General features: G+C 40.9%; 1 protein-coding gene across 1 annotated transcript; it reads right to left on the bottom strand.

Annotated features, from left to right (window-relative positions):
- Positions 1-6,166: 6,166 nt before the first annotated feature.
- Positions 6,167-18,591, bottom strand: eftud2 (elongation factor Tu GTP binding domain containing 2). Its single transcript, XM_079177948.1, has 28 exons — positions 18,470-18,591; positions 17,658-17,773; positions 17,393-17,555; positions 17,176-17,254; positions 16,926-17,001; positions 16,411-16,476; positions 16,281-16,316; positions 15,962-16,052; positions 15,774-15,856; positions 15,343-15,509; positions 15,093-15,217; positions 14,927-14,990; positions 14,733-14,823; positions 14,488-14,623; positions 14,249-14,376; positions 13,690-13,883; positions 12,454-12,565; positions 12,219-12,359; positions 11,961-12,062; positions 11,794-11,876; positions 11,475-11,561; positions 10,325-10,451; positions 9,794-9,881; positions 9,485-9,603; positions 9,062-9,156; positions 8,808-8,961; positions 6,772-6,879; positions 6,167-6,689 (listed from the first exon to the last, which is right to left on the bottom strand). Exons 2-28 carry the CDS (start codon positions 17,760-17,762, stop codon positions 6,594-6,596), a joined length of 2,916 nt encoding a protein of 971 aa, XP_079034074.1. The 5' UTR covers positions 17,763-17,773; positions 18,470-18,591; the 3' UTR covers positions 6,167-6,593.
- Between the last annotated feature and the right edge of the window lie 774 nt (positions 18,592-19,365).

Below are 19,365 nucleotides of genomic sequence, written 5' to 3'. Positions count from 1 at the left end.
TTACATTCTCAGTATTCATATTGAAGCCTTTTTTGTCTGTGTTACAGTTTATTGTTGCATAATCATCCTTAATGGGATTTCTAACTGCTATGGAATAATTGTATTATCATCATTGACTAATAGGTGGATAGTATTTAAAATGTAGGATTAATATTTTTGTATCTGTTGCGGAACACAAAGCATATAGTCATACGTTACAGTGCAGTGGAACGAAAGTAACAAATCATGTACTCAAGAACCCTAAAGAAAGGGAACACGTATGGCTCATTTGGCAAATTGAAACAGCTAGTTGCTTCGAGTTTGCAGCTTGATTGTTTGCTCATAAATTTCTCCATTCCTCCGCCCATTCTGCAACCCCCTCAGGCGTCCGTCCATGTGCAGTCTCAATCAGTCTGTGCAGCTAAACTCTGATATGGATTGACTTTTGGATCCTCTAAACTCTTCAGTGATTCACTATTGTGGGTCCTTCAGGGGCCCTAGGCTGCAGGAGTCACACTGTCACGTGCTTGCGGTTTGTTTTGAGTGCAGCTCCGACCTTGACGGACCTCAAATTGTCACTGACCTGCTGGACACTGATGGCGCCCTCCTGTGTTTCTGCGGGATAAGCTGCATTTGACTATTCAAGAGGGAGATGTCAGAACATATATGTATGATGCTCTTTGGTATATGGAGGAACTGAAGATGTATTCAGGACAGGGTTTGGAAAGGGCACATTTGTAAATTGAGTAAAAATGCATTAAGACGCAAATTTAGAGACATGGTTCTTGTTCAATTGTAAATGAACTGTACTTGTATAACGCTTTTCAATTCTTCCAACCCCTCAAAGCGCTCACTACATGTCGTCATTCACCCATTCACACCCATTTATACAGTGATGGCAGGGGCTACCATGCAAGGTGCATCCTGCCCATCAGGACTATTTAATCCTTCATACCCATTCACACACCGTAGGAACAGCCTGCAGGAGCAATTTTGGGGTTAAGTGTCTTGCCCAAGGACACTTCAACATGGACTAGTGGAGCCAGGGGTTGAACCGCCGATCCTCTGATTGAAGAACGACCCTGCTCTACCATTTGGTAATAACATTACTAAAAATTACATTATTTATTCGGTTACATAACTGGATGCCAATATTTGTATATTCATCGACCACTTTAAATATTGTCATATGAAATATGTACAATAAACAACAGCCAACAGCACTGTCATTATTTTATTTAGTCACAAAAAATGTCATGATGATGTCGTAGTACAGAATGTCATGAAAAATAAATAATAAAGTCATTAAAAAATGTATTGGTATAGTATACAATAAAAAAATATCATTAAAACTAGCATATTAAACAATGCCATAAGCATAAATTATGTCCAAAAAAAAGAGTATATTTTGCCGTAAAGAATGTCATTCAGAATTTCACAATACAGTATGTTCACCATTCTCCCACTTTCAGAAGATACCAGGGACTCTGCAGAACAGAAATCATCACTCCCATTTTGCACTGGTAATATTAGATATTGATAGTTTCCCCCAGGCTGTCAGAGTTGTTTCATACTACATTATTAAATAATGTAGAAAATGACCTCCGTCACTGGATGATTACCTCCCTCACTTATTGGATGAATTGCAACTATAAAAATTTAAATACTCGCCCACATTTACTTCTTTTCAATGCTGCCTATCATACCAACAGATGAACGGTTTGAATCCATCGACTCTATCATCACGCATTTCTACTGAAAAGCAAATCCCTTGGCGGACTAGACGCTTCGAACTTCCTTTTCTACGACCTGGCAAATCAAATAGAACACCTTTCTAAATGGATTCATCTAACCAACCACCATACCCCATGGATAGACCTGGAACAGCTATAATAACCTCTCACTCGCAGATTTACCGTTCCTCAACACAACCATCAAACAACATGCCTGCTTTAAAATACCACAATCTCCACAACTCTGACAGCCTGGTGGAAAGTCATTACAATTTTTAATTCCAATCCAGCACCGTGTAAATACACTCCCTTAGTTTTCATTATATGATAACATGTCATTATATTGTTGTTCTTAATATTATTAGGATATTGCTATAGAAGCATATCTTTATTTATTACAACTGCAACAATTCCACTACATCATTTGTCTTTCTGCCACACATCTCATAGACTACTCAGACGTATACTGTTGCATCTTATATAAACATGCACACACACACAAACACCCACAATACGTGACACAATCTAATTGTAATCTATACTCCCGCACTATTATAATTGTATTACCTACGCAACCGTAACTCCTTTATGTAAATGTCTGTATTTATGTCTGTCTTCCATGTTTATGTCACTATGTATTTAAAAATGTATAAATTATAGCATGTTGGAAGAAAAAATGCCATAGTACTGTATGTTATAAAGAAGTCATACTATAGTATAGTATGACATAAAAAAGTCATAGTATAGAATATCAAACATTAAAAATGTCATACTTTAGTATGACATAAACAAGGTCAGGAAAAAGTCCTCGACAAAAATGAGATAAAAGTTATCGTATGGCATTAAAATCAAAGTGATATGCCTTCAAAAAGTGTTATAAAAAATGATATAATATTCCATAGAAAATAATGTAGTATATTTTGTCGTATGAATGTCATACTGTAGTATGTCACAAATACTCTTGGTATAGTATGCAATTAAAAGTTATAAAAATTCCATCGTACAATATGGCATGAAAATGTCATACTGCAGTATGGTACCAAAAGTCAGAGTATAGTGCACCATAAAAATGTAATACTACAGTATGCAAATTAATGTCATACAAAATAATATATTTTATATATATATGAATATTATAGTTTGTCATAAGGAATGCCATACGAGTCATAATATAGTATGTCATAATAAAACGCAGGGTAATATATGCCAAATTAAAATGTCATAGTACGTCATGAAAAAGTTAAACAATAGTGTCAAAAAATGTCCTGAAAAATTCAGACAGTACATGTAGTGTCATAAAAATAGATATAGTATAGTATGACGAAAAATATTATAGTCGTAGCATTGAATGATGTTAAAAAGTCAGAGTATAGCGTGTTGAAAATAGTCATTGTATGACGTGTCGAAAGAACTACTAGTAGTAATATGGTAATTCGAAAAAAAGTCATAAAGTCAAAATATAGATTGTATGAAGGGAAAAGTCATAAAGTAATATTATAGCAGGTCGAAAAAAGTTTAGCTTTTTTGGTCATACTATACGTTTTTTTTTTGCTTTTTTCGACATGCTATACAAAAAACAAAAGTCATAAAATAGTCATAGTTCAGTATGTCCAAAAAGTCATAAAAAAATTGTGTATAATGTCGGAGAAAAAAAAGAATAGTATAGTAAGAAGTCATAAAATATAATATACATTTTATATTATGCCATACATAGTATGTCATAAAAAGTGTTTTAAATTAGTCCTAGAATAGCAGGCCATAAAATTGTCACGTACAAAATCATAGTATTGTATGCCATAAAAGTATCATAAAGCAAGTCAGAGGATAGTCTGTCATATAAAAAGTAATAATATAGTATGTCATACAGGGTCATAATAATAGAATGGCTTATGAATGTCATACTATAGTCGGTCACAATAAAAGTTATAATATACCTCCCCCAACCAGTAGAAGTGCTATTAACTGCATATTGCTGCACGGTTGTACAGTGAAATATGAATCGAGATAGATTAGGTCACGTTTACTATGAATCCAATGGAATTTTCAGCAAAGCTCTTAAGTTTTTTTTTATCAGATCAATGCATTTTATCATTGGAGCCAACTTTACCTTTCTCCACAATGGTAAAGTCAAGTGGTTTAAAATGGTCGTAGGTACATTCACGTACAAAATGGCCTCCAAAGGAAAGATATCGTATGATATACGTATGTTATAATGTAATTTGAGATGGCTTTTCTTAATTTTCTCAAACTGCACAGTAAAATAACTACACATTTGACATGTTCAGGGTCATATTGAAAGTTTCAACAAACCTCAAAATATGACAATATTTTCAATGACTTTGGAGCTTATTTTCCTTTTTAATCTACTTATTTGATATATGTTGTGTAATATATTGTGAATAATTATTGACGTGTCTCTTTCTAAAAATCCCAAACAGCAGCTGGCTTGACCAGGTTTTTGCAAATGACTGCTCACTTGACCCAGCCTTGTAAACATTATGAGACAACGGGCACAACAAAAAGCTACTACTTCTTTATCAGCAGATTGTCAGAATAAAATTGCCTGACTGGACCCTCCATGCCTGTAGCTTCCTACTTTGGGCTGGATGTTCTGAAGGGAAAAGGTCTGTGCGTGATGTAAGCAGGAAGAGACAAGTGTGATTGAGTCACAGACGCCTGACAGAGGTGTGCAGGTGCAGAGAGGGAAGGCAAGAAGAAGAAGAGGTAAAATAAGAGGACGGATGCATTGCAGGATAAGGTGACTGATGAGGCGGTTGAGAGCAGATGGAGGTGGAAAGGAAAAAAGAAAAGGCCTCACTCGCAGGAGAAGGGTGCCCCTAGCCGGCCCTATACCTAGGCAGAGTCTTGCTCTCGTCTATAATTAGCACAGGGACCACAGATTGTAACAAGCGCTCCGGGGCCTTGTGTTCAGACCGGCAAGGACTGCTGCCATCCGTCTCACCGCCCAGGGCGAGGCACGATCCCGGCTTCACGCCAGCGCAGGGGAGGAGTGATGGAACCATGTCGTCTGAGTGCACATGTGCAGAGTTGATGCCTGCAGATGCCTTCTGGACAGAGGTGAGAGAGTACAAACCCTGAAAGCATCTGCATGCGGATACCTTGATGAGTATAAAGTGTCATCGTTGTATTTAGCGCTTCCTAATTTTGGGTTCATGTTTACAGCAAATTCCTCAATCTCTTCATTTCTCCTTCCCCTCAGCAGTTGTAAAGGGCACAGTATCCCCCCCCCCCCCCATCACCATCTGCTGGAAAAAAAAAAATCCCTTTTCTCATTGGACAGGATTGACATTCAGTCCAAATGTCAAAGCCGCTCAGGCCCTTTTTGACTCTTCCTGTCCCTGGTCTTACCTTCCCCATGTCCATCACCTCCAGGACTGTTGGGAAGATTGTCAGTGGTGACGGATGAAGGACTGAGCCGTTCAGACACCGCAGTCTTCTGAAGGCGTGACGAGACTCACACGTCCATCCATCATGAAGTGTAGTTAAACGCTGCTCTTCAGAGTGATTATCCACTCAACATATACTACGTTTTGAAGATGAAATGCACATCACCTGTGGGCTTGAAAGGTTGTCAGTTTCATCTTTCACAAAGCTCAGAGGCTGTCGTCAGCTGGAAATCTTTGGATGAAGCATCCCTTAAACACTCGAGGCCCATTGTGGTTGATACTAATAACAAATGTATTTGTCCTCTTGGGGAAATGAATTTTGATATTTTCTAGACTGGCACCTCTCCAGCTACCAGTCCACTTCATACCTGGTCCGTTTGATGAATGTATCTTTGCATAAAGTATCCGAAACACCACAACAAACATCCATCATGTTCGTTAAGAGTTTGAGTTCAAATTAAACTGGTTGTTAATTATCAGTATTAAATATACTAAACAGGTTGATATTAACAGTATTCTTTTTCCCGTCCTTTTATTGTCAATGTCTAGGCTCAGTCTTTTTTTTAAATTTATTTTTAGTAGGTTTGATCAATACTACTTTTCAGCCTACTGCCTTAATTGGAATGGTAGTTCATTAGTCATTGAAGATCAGTTTCACATTTATTCTTTTTGTGGTTATTTTCCTCCAAAACTCAAATATGTGGATTTCTTGGTTAACTACTCTACAATCATTCTACTGGGGTATGGTTAGAACATCTCTAACCTCAATGAGAGAAAGCCTTTTACAATGAGCAAACCTTGCTGCAGCCTTCCTTCTTTTTTCTGTTATCTGGCCATGTGACCCTAACCTTTGGTTCCTCTCCGTCGGCCTCCATCAGTCAACGCCCACATAGCGTCCCAGACACATCACTCAAACTTCCCATCAGACAATTTCAAACTCCCTCTATATCTCAAATACACAAGCCCTCTAAAGTTGCATCACTGTGAGGATGTGGGTTCTTTCATTGACGAACAAAGTGCAGAACAATGAAACGCATTTCTTTGAATTACAAACTTCTTTTATTCAGAAATACACCAGACCAATGACATCCAGTTTCTTTAAAAAAACACTTCCAAGTCATCGTATTCTACAAAAACAATGATAATTTGTACAAATACAAAATAAAAATACAAGAAAAGAAGACGACAAACCTCTGCAATGTTTTGACAGTCGTTTTCAAAAAGGAAAGATCACCTGAATCGATCCAGGTGATCTCACATTGTTACACATCTTTTAAAACGGTTGGTTGGTACGGATAAGCTAATAACTGCAGTGGAGTCTTTTGAGATCCAGAATAACCACTGTGCAACCTGAATCTATCAAATCCCTCTATGCGTTCTGCATTATCGCAGTTAGATTGAATATTGATAAAATGCAGGATTTGCTGTCGAGTGACGAGTGGAGGTTTTGGTGTTGCACTTCTGGTTTGCAGTCTCACATCGGGTAGTTTAGCACCACGTCCTGTTTGGCCAGCTCCAACAACATAGGATCATCGAAGAACTTGCTGATGCTCACATCCTCACTCAGACCCTGAAGCATAAACACACACGAGGTCAGCCAAGGGAATACACCAACAGCTGTGAAGTGATAAACCGGGAGACAAAAGGCTCACCTTGCGCCTTCGGGTCTTGATCATGAACTCTCTGGCCAGGTGCGGGGCAGGTTGAGGCTCAAGAGGCCGGATCACAATACTCTTGTCCAGGGGGTCACCGGGGACGATCTGAAAGGAAATATTAAATGTAGTTAAGCCAGAGAGAAGAAATAGCTAAATCTGACGACATGAAACGTACAACAAACTGAGTGGACACTTCTAATAGTAGCTCTGACCTTTCACTAAATATCTGATTCAGTTGCAAGTCTGTCCTATTGTTGCAGAGTCAGGAGTGCGTCCATCAACATGATGGAGAAGCAACGTGAAGTCACTGCTTCAGCTTGTGACCAATGCGGCACCAGCAGGTTTAGTGAGAAGACGTGTTCACGGGCTTTTAAAATGATTCACTAAATCCATTTTCTTAAAAAGGAGCGTACAACGTGATCTCATTGTCATGGATATACGATACATTCCCCCTGAAAACAAAGCGCGAAGGAAGAGAAGGGACGCCGAATCTGGAAAACGTTGAGTGGACTACATAAGACGTTCCCAGCCTCAGGGACAGATTAAACAGGGGGGGGGAATAAATCAATGGAGTGGCTGAAGCCCAATCAACAGATGGGAGAGAGCTGCTAACAGTAACTCAACACTGTGCTGTTTGCATGCCAATACTGGCAGTGCATAATCAAACTAATGAGGGAGGCACACACAGCCTTTTTGAGTTTAATGGGGCAAACAACACAGTTTAGGGACTCCCATGTTATTCCTATTTTCTAGGGCAGTTTAATCAATATGTGCCAACAGGAATAATGTGTGTTGAAAGCCCAGAGCAGAGGAGACGATTCACAGTGTTGAGTACATCAGGTTCATACTCTGTAGCTGCCCTTTAGAAAGCAAATTGGTCAGGTGATTGGTATTGGACCCAAGGGGTGTCTTGTCGGGAAACTTGTATTTTCTGTTCAGCACTAACAACGCAGGACGAGGCGATATGGACATAAATCATCACGCGTGACAGGAAGTCAAAGTAGAACGTTCTTTTAGCTGACTGAATTTCAGGAATAATCCAAGAGGGGGAAATCTAATTTAGTAACGGCTTTGCTTCATATTAAGTTTATTAAAAACAATTGTCATGATTTGTACTGAAAGGTCAATATTCTGCTCAGGGCCAACAGTACTGTAAAACATGGTCATACAAGCTTCACCAATCTTTGGTACTACAAAAATGTCAACAATGGTTTTCATTTTTGTTTGTACAAGCATGTAAATAAATAATTCATGTCTCGTCTAACACTTGGATTTTCACCTCAAGGGGGAGAAAACATTAAATATTTGCACTGAGGAAACGTTTCTTCCAGATGAATGCCTTTGCTATTAATCCTCCCTAAGTGGAGTTAATTTTCACTGACACAGCTCTGCAGAGTGCAGACACAAACACATGTCAGATATTGCACACAGAGACGGTTACACTGTACTTAAAACTTAATGACTCAACACTCCACATCAAAAGCAATTTAGCAGGAGTGGCAGACATGTGCACAAAGTTTGACACTGTGCTGCACAAGCTGCCACAGTTGTGTGTATGTGAGAGTTGGTGCTCGTGACAGAAAGATACCAAATTTAAAAATCGCGTTTGTTATAGGATTGCATTTACTCGTGATGCGTTCAAGCTCTATTCAGTAAAAATTAGTATCAAGCGAAGTTAAATCATGATGTGTTCCAATGTAATCTTGTTTATTATACTTTCTATGAAAAAACGATCCGAAAATATCAATAAATAAATAAATACAAATAAATTCGCACATCAGAGTTGGCCAGTAAAATCTCCATCACGTCCATTGAAACAGCGTTGGAGAGAAATCTCTTCACAGCCAGATGATCAATAATAATGTACACAGGGTTTAATGGCACCCAACTGGAGAATTAGCACCGTTACCACTATTTATCTCAATGTGCCCAACTTCTATTATGTGCATAACGCTAGTGGGTGGAAACGTGCATTAAGTCACGTTTTGCCATTTTATATTCAGTTCATTTGGGAGGAAAGCTGGTGTGTTTACCTGCCAGTGGTGGAAGACAGACAGGGCGAAGGCCTGTCCCTGTGTATGTGTGCGTAGGTCTGTCTCAAAGCCGAAGGAGTCGATGGCGGGGATGAAAGCCTTTATGGTGTAGAGAGGAGACCCTGGAATAGGTGCATCCTGGGTGACATGACCCCTGTTAGATGACAAACACAGGACCACACGTTTAAAAACTCAAACCCCTGTATTTCAATACTACGGAATATTATCAATGCAGATATTGAGAGTAAACCAACCTTCTTCGAGCCAGCACTGTATAGACAGCAGATACACAATCAGCTGGAGCCTGAACCTCCACAAAGTAATAGGGCTCCATCAACCTCGGAGTGGCCTGCAACACAAAGCATACATTAATACATTAAAGAGAGGACAAGGGCAAGAAGATGTATGAAAATGTATGGCTAGTTCATGTACAGCTACAAAACAGCCATTCATTTATCATAAGAGCTGTGAAAGAGCCAAAGAGGAGAGATGCCAAAATTGTGAAAGATGAAAGGCATTGCAGTACAATTAAAAAAAAAAAAGAAAAGAAACGCAGTCAGCTAAATCCAAACTGTAATCACGATAATGGAACATTACAGAAAGTAAAGATAAAAATGAAGGCAAGGGGAGTTAATGGCAGATAAGGAGAGGAATAGGCTTAGGGAGGATGATCTCACCATGAGGAAAGCAGAGTACACCACTCTCCTGGCTGTGGGGATGACCTGGCCCCCCCCTCTGTGGAGGGGCTCCTGAGCAATGACTGCATCAAGGATCTTAAACTTGACATTCCTGATGGCTGAGGGCAGCAGAAAGACAGAGTTATGGTGGCAGAACACTCATGAGGAAAAATTGATTTTGCCTTCGCACAATGCTCAACTCTGAGATGTAGACATTCAGGCTAAGAGGAAATTCCAGCACTAATGGCAGTACAGAGAAAGAAAATGTTTATTTGTTCAGGGGTAAAAAATAAAGAGGCGAGAACTCACGCTCGTCACACAGAGGCCCCTCTCTGGTGCCCCACTGGAAGCCCTGAACGATGCTGTCTTTGACGGAGCCGAGCAGCGCCTTGTCCACCTGCACAGGAAAAGAAGACGACATCAGGAGCAGGAAAGAAACGCTGTTCTCTGATTTCAAACGTATGTAGCTTTGTGTGGTCGTTTCCCCGATTAACAGATGTAAAGAAAGTCCAGACTCTCACTTTCTCACTGTTTAGGAATTCACTTTTGGCAAACTTTTTTCATCCAAGTTGTAGATTGAAAGAAGTGTGAGGCTCTAGATTAGAATTTACCTTTTTAATAAGAAACTATTTTAATTTTAGGTTTTTGTTAAGTAAAACTGCCAAACATTTGTTGGACTCTGGGATTAAAAACATATTCCAAAAAGAAAATAGCTGCTACTGCTCTACACAGCTGAAGTAAGCACAATACAGCAGTGACCAGCATTCAAATAGGAAACTTTCTCCAGACAAAGAGCACTATTCAGCTGTGATTGGCCCGCCTGGTTGGTACTAAACTCACCTCAGAGGGCAGTGTGTCATCTACAAGGATGTTTGGTCCCGTGGTGTCCGGTCCGAAGGCCCAGATGGACCTGGCAGCCAGCAGATCCCAGTCGTACTTTGTCTGGAAAAACTCTCCCAGCTTCTTCCTGCCATGAGGAAACAGAGCAGCCACTGGTTGAAAGGAGGTCTGCACGTTGTGTCAACGGGAACATTAAGGAGATTGGTTGATCGCGGGGAGGGGGGGGGGGCGGCAGAGGGGTTAATGGAAGAGGAGGAGTAGAACCGAGGTTCAGTTTAATGGCGTGTGAAGTATGTCACTCCTTTGGCATTGCTACTCCACGCGGGCACCGCTGTGTCCAGATGGCCTAACAGATGAGCCGAGGACTGACAGGAAGCCACGCACTCGCGCACATTCGTCATGTCACGGGGGAAATTCAATCATGCTTTCAGTGAGTGATTCAATTACTGAGAGACATGTGATCAATATACACGGAGGGGTTTTATGAGAACACTTGTCACAATGTACAGAAGTGCTCGTCCTTCCCCTAAATAATCACATACAGAAATGCTTTTCTGGAGATCGATTTACATTTTTAAATAAAGTATTCTATACACATCTATAGTGTCATTGATATTTAGCATTTATTACACTCAGTTTCTAATGTCACAGTGTCCTTTCGAACTGACACAGTGAAGCAGAAATACATAATTATTTTCACGATGTTCTGCAAGTTTTCAAAACGTCTAAAGACCAAAATGAAATTTAAAAATAAATGAAAAAGTCACACTAAACAGATTTAAAGCACGGTCATCAAGTAGCAAGACAACTATGGATTTAGGAATATTACCCACAAATCCACAACTGCTCTACTTAAAAGGATTATTTCAGCCGTTGGCATTTCTATATCTCTCTACCTTCTTCAATAACAGCATTTAATTAAAGAGCCAATCATCATGCTGGCTCCTTTATCCCTGGCTAACCGAGGACATAATGAAAACTAATGATCGGCCAGAGTGGCTCTGATATATGGAGAAATGAATAAGGCTACTGCAATATCAGAGGGAAATCTACACATCCAACATGAAAGGCACATTAAGTCATTTCAATTAATTAAGAGATCACAAGTTCCCCGTGTGCGAGTGTGAAGGCGATATCTGCTACATCTCACCTGTTCCACGTGATCTGCACCACTTCGTTCTCGATGTCCTCAGCCAGCCCCTTCTCCAAGGGCTCAGCAATCATGGTGATCTTATTCCTGTCAATCACATCACACGGCTGTCAATCACTCACTGTGGGTCCGGGGGACACTCGGCCACAGGGAAGGACTAACTGACAGCGACTCCAAACTGTGCACAAAGTGAACTCCAAACTAAGAAATACAACAGCTAAGAGTCTATGAGAAGCTTTACAAGAGGAACGTGTCAGAGCTGGAAGTTTTGAGTGATAAATAATTGATCAAAGTATGTTTTCTTGTAATTGATACGCACTTTTTGTTCGGTGTTTCAGCGAAGCACTTGAGTGATGACGTCTCTACAACCGTTTCACAGAAAGTCACGACGGGGTCAGCAACCTGCGGACACAGAGGAGCGCGGTTACACTCTCGTGCAGCACCTTCAAGCTACGGCTGATTTTTGGAAGCAGTGAGAAGAATTACTTTAATGTCGATCTCAGAGTACATCTTGCGCAGGTCGTGCATGACACAGTCCAGGTAGAGCTCTCCTGTCCCCAAGATAACATGCTCTCCAGATTCCTCCACCTGAAAGACAAAGACAGCCACATACGGCCAATTACAATTTAAGCAATTAAGTAACACAATTATAGTTGTATATACCATTTCAAGAGGCTACCACGCTGGTTAAATGTCTAACTGTATAAGTACTGGACCCACGACTGTACTTGTGTGGCGACGTACCTTTGTGGTGAGAGACGGATAGCTCTTGTTCACCTTCCTCAGTCCGTCCAACATTTTCGGTAGCTCCGATGGGTTGACGGGCTCCACTGCGATCTTTATAACCGACGCTGTGTTGAACTTCAGCGGTCTGAAAATCTGAGCCTGTCAGAGAAAGTAAAAATAAAATGTCAACTGTGCCGTTCCTCTCGGAGGTTGCTTTAAATGTTCTCAGAGGCATTTCTAGCTTTAGTCTCACCTCTTCGTTCCCTCTGGGCTCCGTGATCGTTGCCGTCTTGACGATCGGCTGGTCGCAGCCTTCGATTAGAACCCAGTTGCCGGCAGGAACTCGGTTCACTTCAATTTGGTATCTAGAAATGTGGACGGCACAGTATTATTCAATGTGGATATGATATTTATATTTATTTCCTCAGGAAAACACACTGTATTTCTTTGTGATAAAATGACATAATACACCAGACAATATTCCCAGCCTGCACCTCTCAAATGAGACTCCATTTATCATGTCTGGAGAATTAGGACATTGTATGAGTGTTTTTATTTGAACTGGTGCAACTTTTCTAGCTCATACTACACTTGTTCAGCAGTTCAGGAAGCACTCCAACCAATCATATGCGTTGTAAACCATCTTCGGTAATGCTACTCGGCCAATCACATATTTGTATTCCGATATCAGCCCTAGACTCGAGTGAGACATTCACACTCACGGGAGAGACGGGGAGAGAGACCCAACGGTGGGAAAAAGTATGTGAGTAAGAGAAGTTATTTCACATGACGCTCTCGATAAAAAGAAATGTGGACAGAGAGACCAGAGTCTTTACCCAGGAATGGACAGACTCCTATACGTTTATTATTCCCACAACTAGTTCAAAAAAAGAGACCGTGGCGATTATTAAAGGAGTCGATGTGAAGCGCCACTACGAGACAAAGCACAAAGAGCCCAATATGATCAGAATCCTAACACAGTGATTCACTGTCCAACAATGATGTAAACAGAGAGGATAGAGCTGAAACGAGTGATTTAATAACCACGGATTAAGTCCCTGCACACACATTTCTCTTTTTAGAAGATAAGTATACAATATTGTGGCATTTTTTGACTGACATTTTATTCATACCCGAATTAAATGAATTTAAAGCTGCAGGACAACAATAAAAAGAGACACATTTAGTGTTCATTAGTTCATTATTAAAGTATGATTTTTTTTAATTCATCCAGTTCAATTTGAAATCTGACAATAAATATCATTTAGATATTATTTAATTGAATTGTCAGGTGTTGACGCAGACGTTAATACAACTGTTGGCTACTTCACTACACTAAATCACAGCTCAGGTTAGACGTTATTGTTGATGTTTCGGACCTTTGCACGGGGAAATTCTCTCAAACTGGACCTCACAGAATATTAATTGAATACCCTTGTCATAAAGCATATTAATATTATACTCTATTCAGGAAACCCCTGCAGCGTACCTGGCAACTGAAATCCAGAGACGGCCCACGGTGCAGACCTGGGAGTCCTCCTCATCTTCAAGCGTGTAGTTCTCTCCTAAAACCTTGACAGGCTGACCGGCCTGTATGGTCCCGCTCAGCACTCTGCCAAACGCATGGAACTGAACCCCATCCTCGGTGCTGTACATCTTAGTGGTGTGGCACATCAAAGGACCCTGAGGAAGAGAGGCATGAGGTGAGCAGGAACGAGGGATAAACTAGAGATAGAAAATAGGGCAGGAGAGTCTTACTGCTGGAATGTGACATTCCTTCCTAAAAACACATAAGAGGGCTTTGGCTAAAGGCAGTAAGACTTTTAATGGAACTTGGGAAAATGGTGATCAATGTCTGGTGTGGTCTTAAATGGGCTTATTTACAAGCCTGTTCATTTCAAGCCAATTAAAAACAGCCTGTTGGCCCTAATCTGTACGAGCAACTGGAATGACTAGAAACAGATTGCAGCAGTTTGCGGTTAATTGGCATATCTGCTTCTCACCAGCCGATAAACAGGAGATTCCTGCTCTGCTTCCTTCATACTCACATCAGGGTCGCACTCTACCATGGCCTCCCCAAGGTCCGAGTCCAGACCTCCAGCGTAGGTGTGCTCGATCTTGCTCCGAGCACCCTCCTGTGGTGAGGGGATGTGATGTACACACATGTCCACAAAGCCTGGAGAGAAGAGATCCATGCTCGACTTAACATGTTCACCGAATCATGGTCGTTCATCTTCAGATTAAAAATGATAATACTATAGATAGATACAAACAAATGAAGCCTTACCAGTGAACTCTCCAAAGAAGCGGTTACAGACGAGCCTCAGCAGGGGTCTGATGTTCAGCTTCAGTTCCTCTTTAGTAAGGTGGATCCCCAGTTCATCCAGAACTCTGGGGAGAGACGTGTCCACATCCCCAACCACCTAGACACAAAGAGGATTTGGGTGAGGACGACACACCGAGGTCTAAGCTGAACGTATTGTGTTAATTGTTTCGCTTTGTCACACAAAAATGTGTTAGCCATGTGTTAACCTGTGAGAGGATCTTGTAGAGAGGCTCCAGAACAAATTCCACAAAGCTGCGCTGAGAGTTACTGCTGGGAGCTTTCTTTGTGAACTTGCGACTGAACAAAAAAAAGAGAAGATGGCAGATATAAGAATGTGTCAAAAGAGGATCGCTTAGCAATAAATATTAGCATTCTGTTCATGTCCAAATTAGTTACTCACGTTTTGGGGTTGAAATAAATGTCTCCCCAAAGCCTCTTGGCAAACTCATTATAGTTGATGTCACCTGTGAACACAAAGAGATGAAACGTTAATACCTCACTAACTGCAGCAGGCATGAGATAAGAAAAAGGACGTGCCAGAGCCGGTTTATGCAGAACAGCCTTACCATAGGTGTCCGAGTAGATCTTTGCAAAGGACCCCAGAGTGAAACAGACACTGTACTGAGAGCTGGCAAAGCACACGTTTCCAAGGAGAGGAGACACCACCAGGTTCTCATCTGTGGAGTAAGTGCTGAGGACAAGGAGAAATGACCATGAAGTGTCTCATGTTGTCCCACCAATATGTAGCACTACATCTCATGAAGCCATTCACGCTCTCTGAAACACTGTGTGCACGTTATGGGTTTTCAGTATTACCTGAGCAAACCATTGACCTCATCCACGATGTGGCGAAGTTTATAATAAGCATCTGTGGGAGGCAGTTTGAGCTCCCCAATGAGCCGGTCCACCTTGTTGATGCAGATGGTGATGGCCATACGCTCCTGAACGGCATGCTTGATCAGGCGCTCTGTGTTCAGCATCACCTGTGCAGAGATACATAAAGGTCTAATGGCACGTTTCCACCGAGCAGTCCAGTCCAGTTCATTACACAAGGCAGAGTTAAAGTACTGTAGACCACCGATTGGTCACAGAGAATCATCAGTAAAGCTGCACAAACCCGCCGTTTAAACTACACCGTGCGATTGACAAAGTGCAGCTGCTGTTGAAATTATTCAGCAAATGTCCCGTTGAAGAAGATTTTAAGGCAGTTTGACAAACGTGCAAAGAGAAAGAATGTATCGACTCACTCCTTCTGCTGCATCTATGAAGAGGACTATGCCGTCTGAGAGCCGGATGCTAGAAGTGACCTCGTCAGAGAAGTTCACGTGGCCTTAGAGGGAGACACAAGGTTTGACATCACTTTCTGCTACGATACACCAAAAACAAACCACCAAACGCGCATTCAGTAAACGCCGCATCCAGCCGTGCGCTATACCTGGTGTGTCCATGATGTTGAAGAGGTAGGATTTTCCTCTGGAGTCGGGCAGGACCATTGTGACAGGGGCGCTCTTGATACCCACGCCTCTCTATGGGGAAAGCACAAGGAAACATAATTATATCGCCGTTAAGCATATTTATAAATGATTTCTGGCAACATGGTCCTGCAACCTCCACGCTTTAGTGAAGTTGTCAAATGAAACCATTCCTTTGTGGATCATATTTCCAAATTTGCAATTCCAATATGTGGTAACCCAATATATTTTAGGAAACAATGAATAGTTATTATTATGCTACAATTCAACAAAACCACTCACCTCCTGTTCTGTGAAGAGGATGTCTGTGTATCGGAGCTGAAAAATTCAAAAGTCATGTTAGTTCTGCTGTATTATGCAGAATATAAGTTTAATAATTTCACAAGACGTGTTTATTACAGTCGACACTCACATCCACATCGTCTCTCTTCCTGATTTCTGGGTGCGTCTGTTCAATCAGGCAGTCCACGAAACAGGTCTGAACAGAAAAAACAAATTCATTAGTTCCCTATGGAGGCACAGATGAGTCCAAAGAGCAGCCATGTTATTTGCATATGCTCCGAAACGCTCATATCCGCATACATTTTTCATCTTAAGAGCACATGTCCTCGTTGGCAAATTGCCACAGAAGAGCCATGCAGTGATTCTCAATTATTGTACAGGCCTGGCGAGCTGCCAGGCAAACAAGAATCCCTGCCAGACCCAAAAATTTAAATGTTTAATGCTAAAAAGTAATTCCAAATATCCAATCCAGTATTTTCGCTATACTTGTATTTTTGCTCTTGGTGTTATTCGTCTCGAACAATGTGAGATACATGCGAACCAGCTTTAAAAGTGACACGTTTTCTTTTAAGCAACGTGCTGAGCATAAAAATAAAAAGCTAAAAGAGAAACAAGAAGCCAGCCACAGCCATAAGGCAGACTAACCTTGCCGTGGTGAAGATGACCACACAGGGTGACGTTACGGATTAGCTCAGGACCATCCATCAGATCTGCAAGGAATCTAAGACAGAAGAGGGATATCAGAGCTCGAAAGACACACAGTAAACATGTGTAAATGATTGAGTCGAGCGCTGTCGTACCAGTAATTGTCTGGGTGTACATTTGCATCTTCAGACTTTATTGGGAGGAAGAAAAAGAAACCAACACTATGTGCATATTCATGAAGATGACTTACTCCATATCATAAACAGTGGCAGGTAACTCCTGCTCCATCAGGGTGAACCGCTTGTTCTTCACAGGCTTGATGATGGGCTCTGGAGTGAAGAATAAAACGTATTAGCATCCATCACACACCTTTACAAATATGTGAGAGCATTTGGATTAAGTAACTAAATACCGTGTCCGTTATTGTGAATCTGCTCATACAGGCTACACTGTTCTTTGTATCTAACCTGTGAGAGGTTGTGTGTCTTCCTCTTGGACAATAGTTTCCACTTCGGGCCCATAAACCTCCTCTGCTGTAGGATAGTACTTCTTGTCCTCATGCAGGACCACCTCCATACCGGGGACATCCTCATCAGCATCAGCAGGCTCATCTTCATCATCATCATCACCCTGCAGGAGAGAGTAATTACCATGACATGTGAGCACATACCGGATACAAAAATAAATACAAGTACCACCAAGTTGACGGTTTATTGAAATGTTTCAGAGTACCTCGTCAACATCTCTGTCCTCTGCATCCAGATCATCTTCATCGTCATCTGAGTCCAGCTCTGGACCGATGTAGTTTCCAAACTCGTCATACAGATCAGCCTCCATCTTGTAGAGAACTGAAAGAGTGGTCATGGGTTAAATAATAGTATATGGTTTCGCTCATTTGGTAAAGACAATATACGAATTAGATCCAATGCCAAAAGACAATGACAACATTTTCTCTGGGACAAAATCGCTGATTAAACCGCCATACTATCAGTCTCTACTGTGGAGAGACGATACAACAGGATACAACTAGAAGTGTCTAAATTCGTATTACGAATAAATAATGAAATGTTATTTAATGTCTATGTTGCTGTGTGATTAAATATGCACCAATAACAGTCATGTTCATCTCAGTGATACAAATTAGCATTGTGAATTAGGTTTCGCTTGTTTTCCAAAGGCCGGTGATGACTTCATAACCAGCTTGCTTAAACATAACGTTACCGTAAGTTACCATTAAACCAATGCTAACTTAGCATGTAGCATAACATGCACCAGGACAGCTATTCATCAAGCTTTCAGATGCTTTCCGTCGGCAAAACTGATACTAAAATATGTCTTAAGTGAGAAGTTTTCGATTGTTACAAATTAACAATTTCCTCATGTTTGCAATGTTTGTAGCGAGTCACAAACTAGCATGCTAGCCAGCTAACAAGTACAGAAATGAATGAGTTGGAGGCGACGTTTCAGTTACGTTCAGCTAAAGAGAGCTTACAGCTTAGTTTACGGAACTAAAGTATAACTTAAAGGCTACAAAAACAACTCACCTGTATTCTGTTATAGTGCAGTCTGCAAAGATTATTATAGAAACGAGATAAAAGTTGGGTGCGTATTCAAAAGATAAATAATTTCCCAAAAAGCGCCATGCGCACGAGCTATTACTTCCGGCTTTCTTCTTCTACTGATATGAGGGCGGTTAGGGTTCACTATCGCCCCCCAGCGGTGGAGGTGTTCATTAAGAAGCATAGGCTCCAAAGAAAACTACACGCACACAAATCACAGTCACCCTCACTTAATGATCCTCGCTTCAACACCCCCAAATGACGTTACACATGCATAGTCACACGCACGTCAGCACCTTTCAATGTAAGCTGTATCTTTAAGTTGTACCTTACCCGGAAATATTAGCATGCCTTGTCTACCTTGATGTTTGTAGATGGTTCCCCTGGGTGACATGAGTGCATTCATTGCCCTCTAGTAGTCACGGTGAGCAACTACAACTCAGACTATTTTGAAAGTTTTATTTTGTACGTGTTCACCGAAAGATGAGTAGAGTATGTATCCGTGCAAATATAGCATAGCTGTGTGGCAAATTAAACTCAATGAATCTAGAAGCTGCGTTATAGTTGGTTAATAGGCCTACAATAATTACATCGACTCAATCAGACATAAAGAAAGACACAATCTCATATTTTAGGTTCTGCTGAGTCCTCTCACAATAAAATGTTAAAAATAGATGGGCCTGTAGTTTTGCATCGCAACCACTGGAGAGCAGTGACCATTTATTAATGGTAGTTATGACATTTATCAATTTCAGTTTGTCATAAAATCAAATATCCGGATAAATACAGGCCTGTGTGTGTGTGTGTTTGTGGAACAACAGTTTATTACTAAATACATATTAATATGTCTACTCAGATTAACCTGCATACTGGTTTACAAT

This window comes from Pholis gunnellus (genome assembly GCF_910591455.1).
Source record: "Pholis gunnellus genome assembly, chromosome: 17".
Lineage (NCBI taxonomy): Eukaryota > Metazoa > Chordata > Actinopteri > Perciformes > Pholidae > Pholis > Pholis gunnellus.
Note: the sequence above shows the minus strand (reverse complement) of the source record. Positions and strands in the feature narration are given on the sequence as shown.

Coding starts and splice junctions, on each gene's coding strand:
- eftud2 (XM_079177948.1), bottom strand. CDS start 17,762: ATGGAGGCTGATCTGTATGACGAGTTTGGAAACTACATCGGTCCAGAG. Junction 16,053..16,280: donor TCCTCTTCACAGAACAGGAG/GTGAGTGGTTTT, acceptor CTTTCCCCATAG/AGAGGCGTGGGTATCAAGAG. Junction 15,510..15,773: donor TCATAGATGCAGCAGAAGGA/GTGAGTCGATAC, acceptor ATCTCTGCACAG/GTGATGCTGAACACAGAGCG.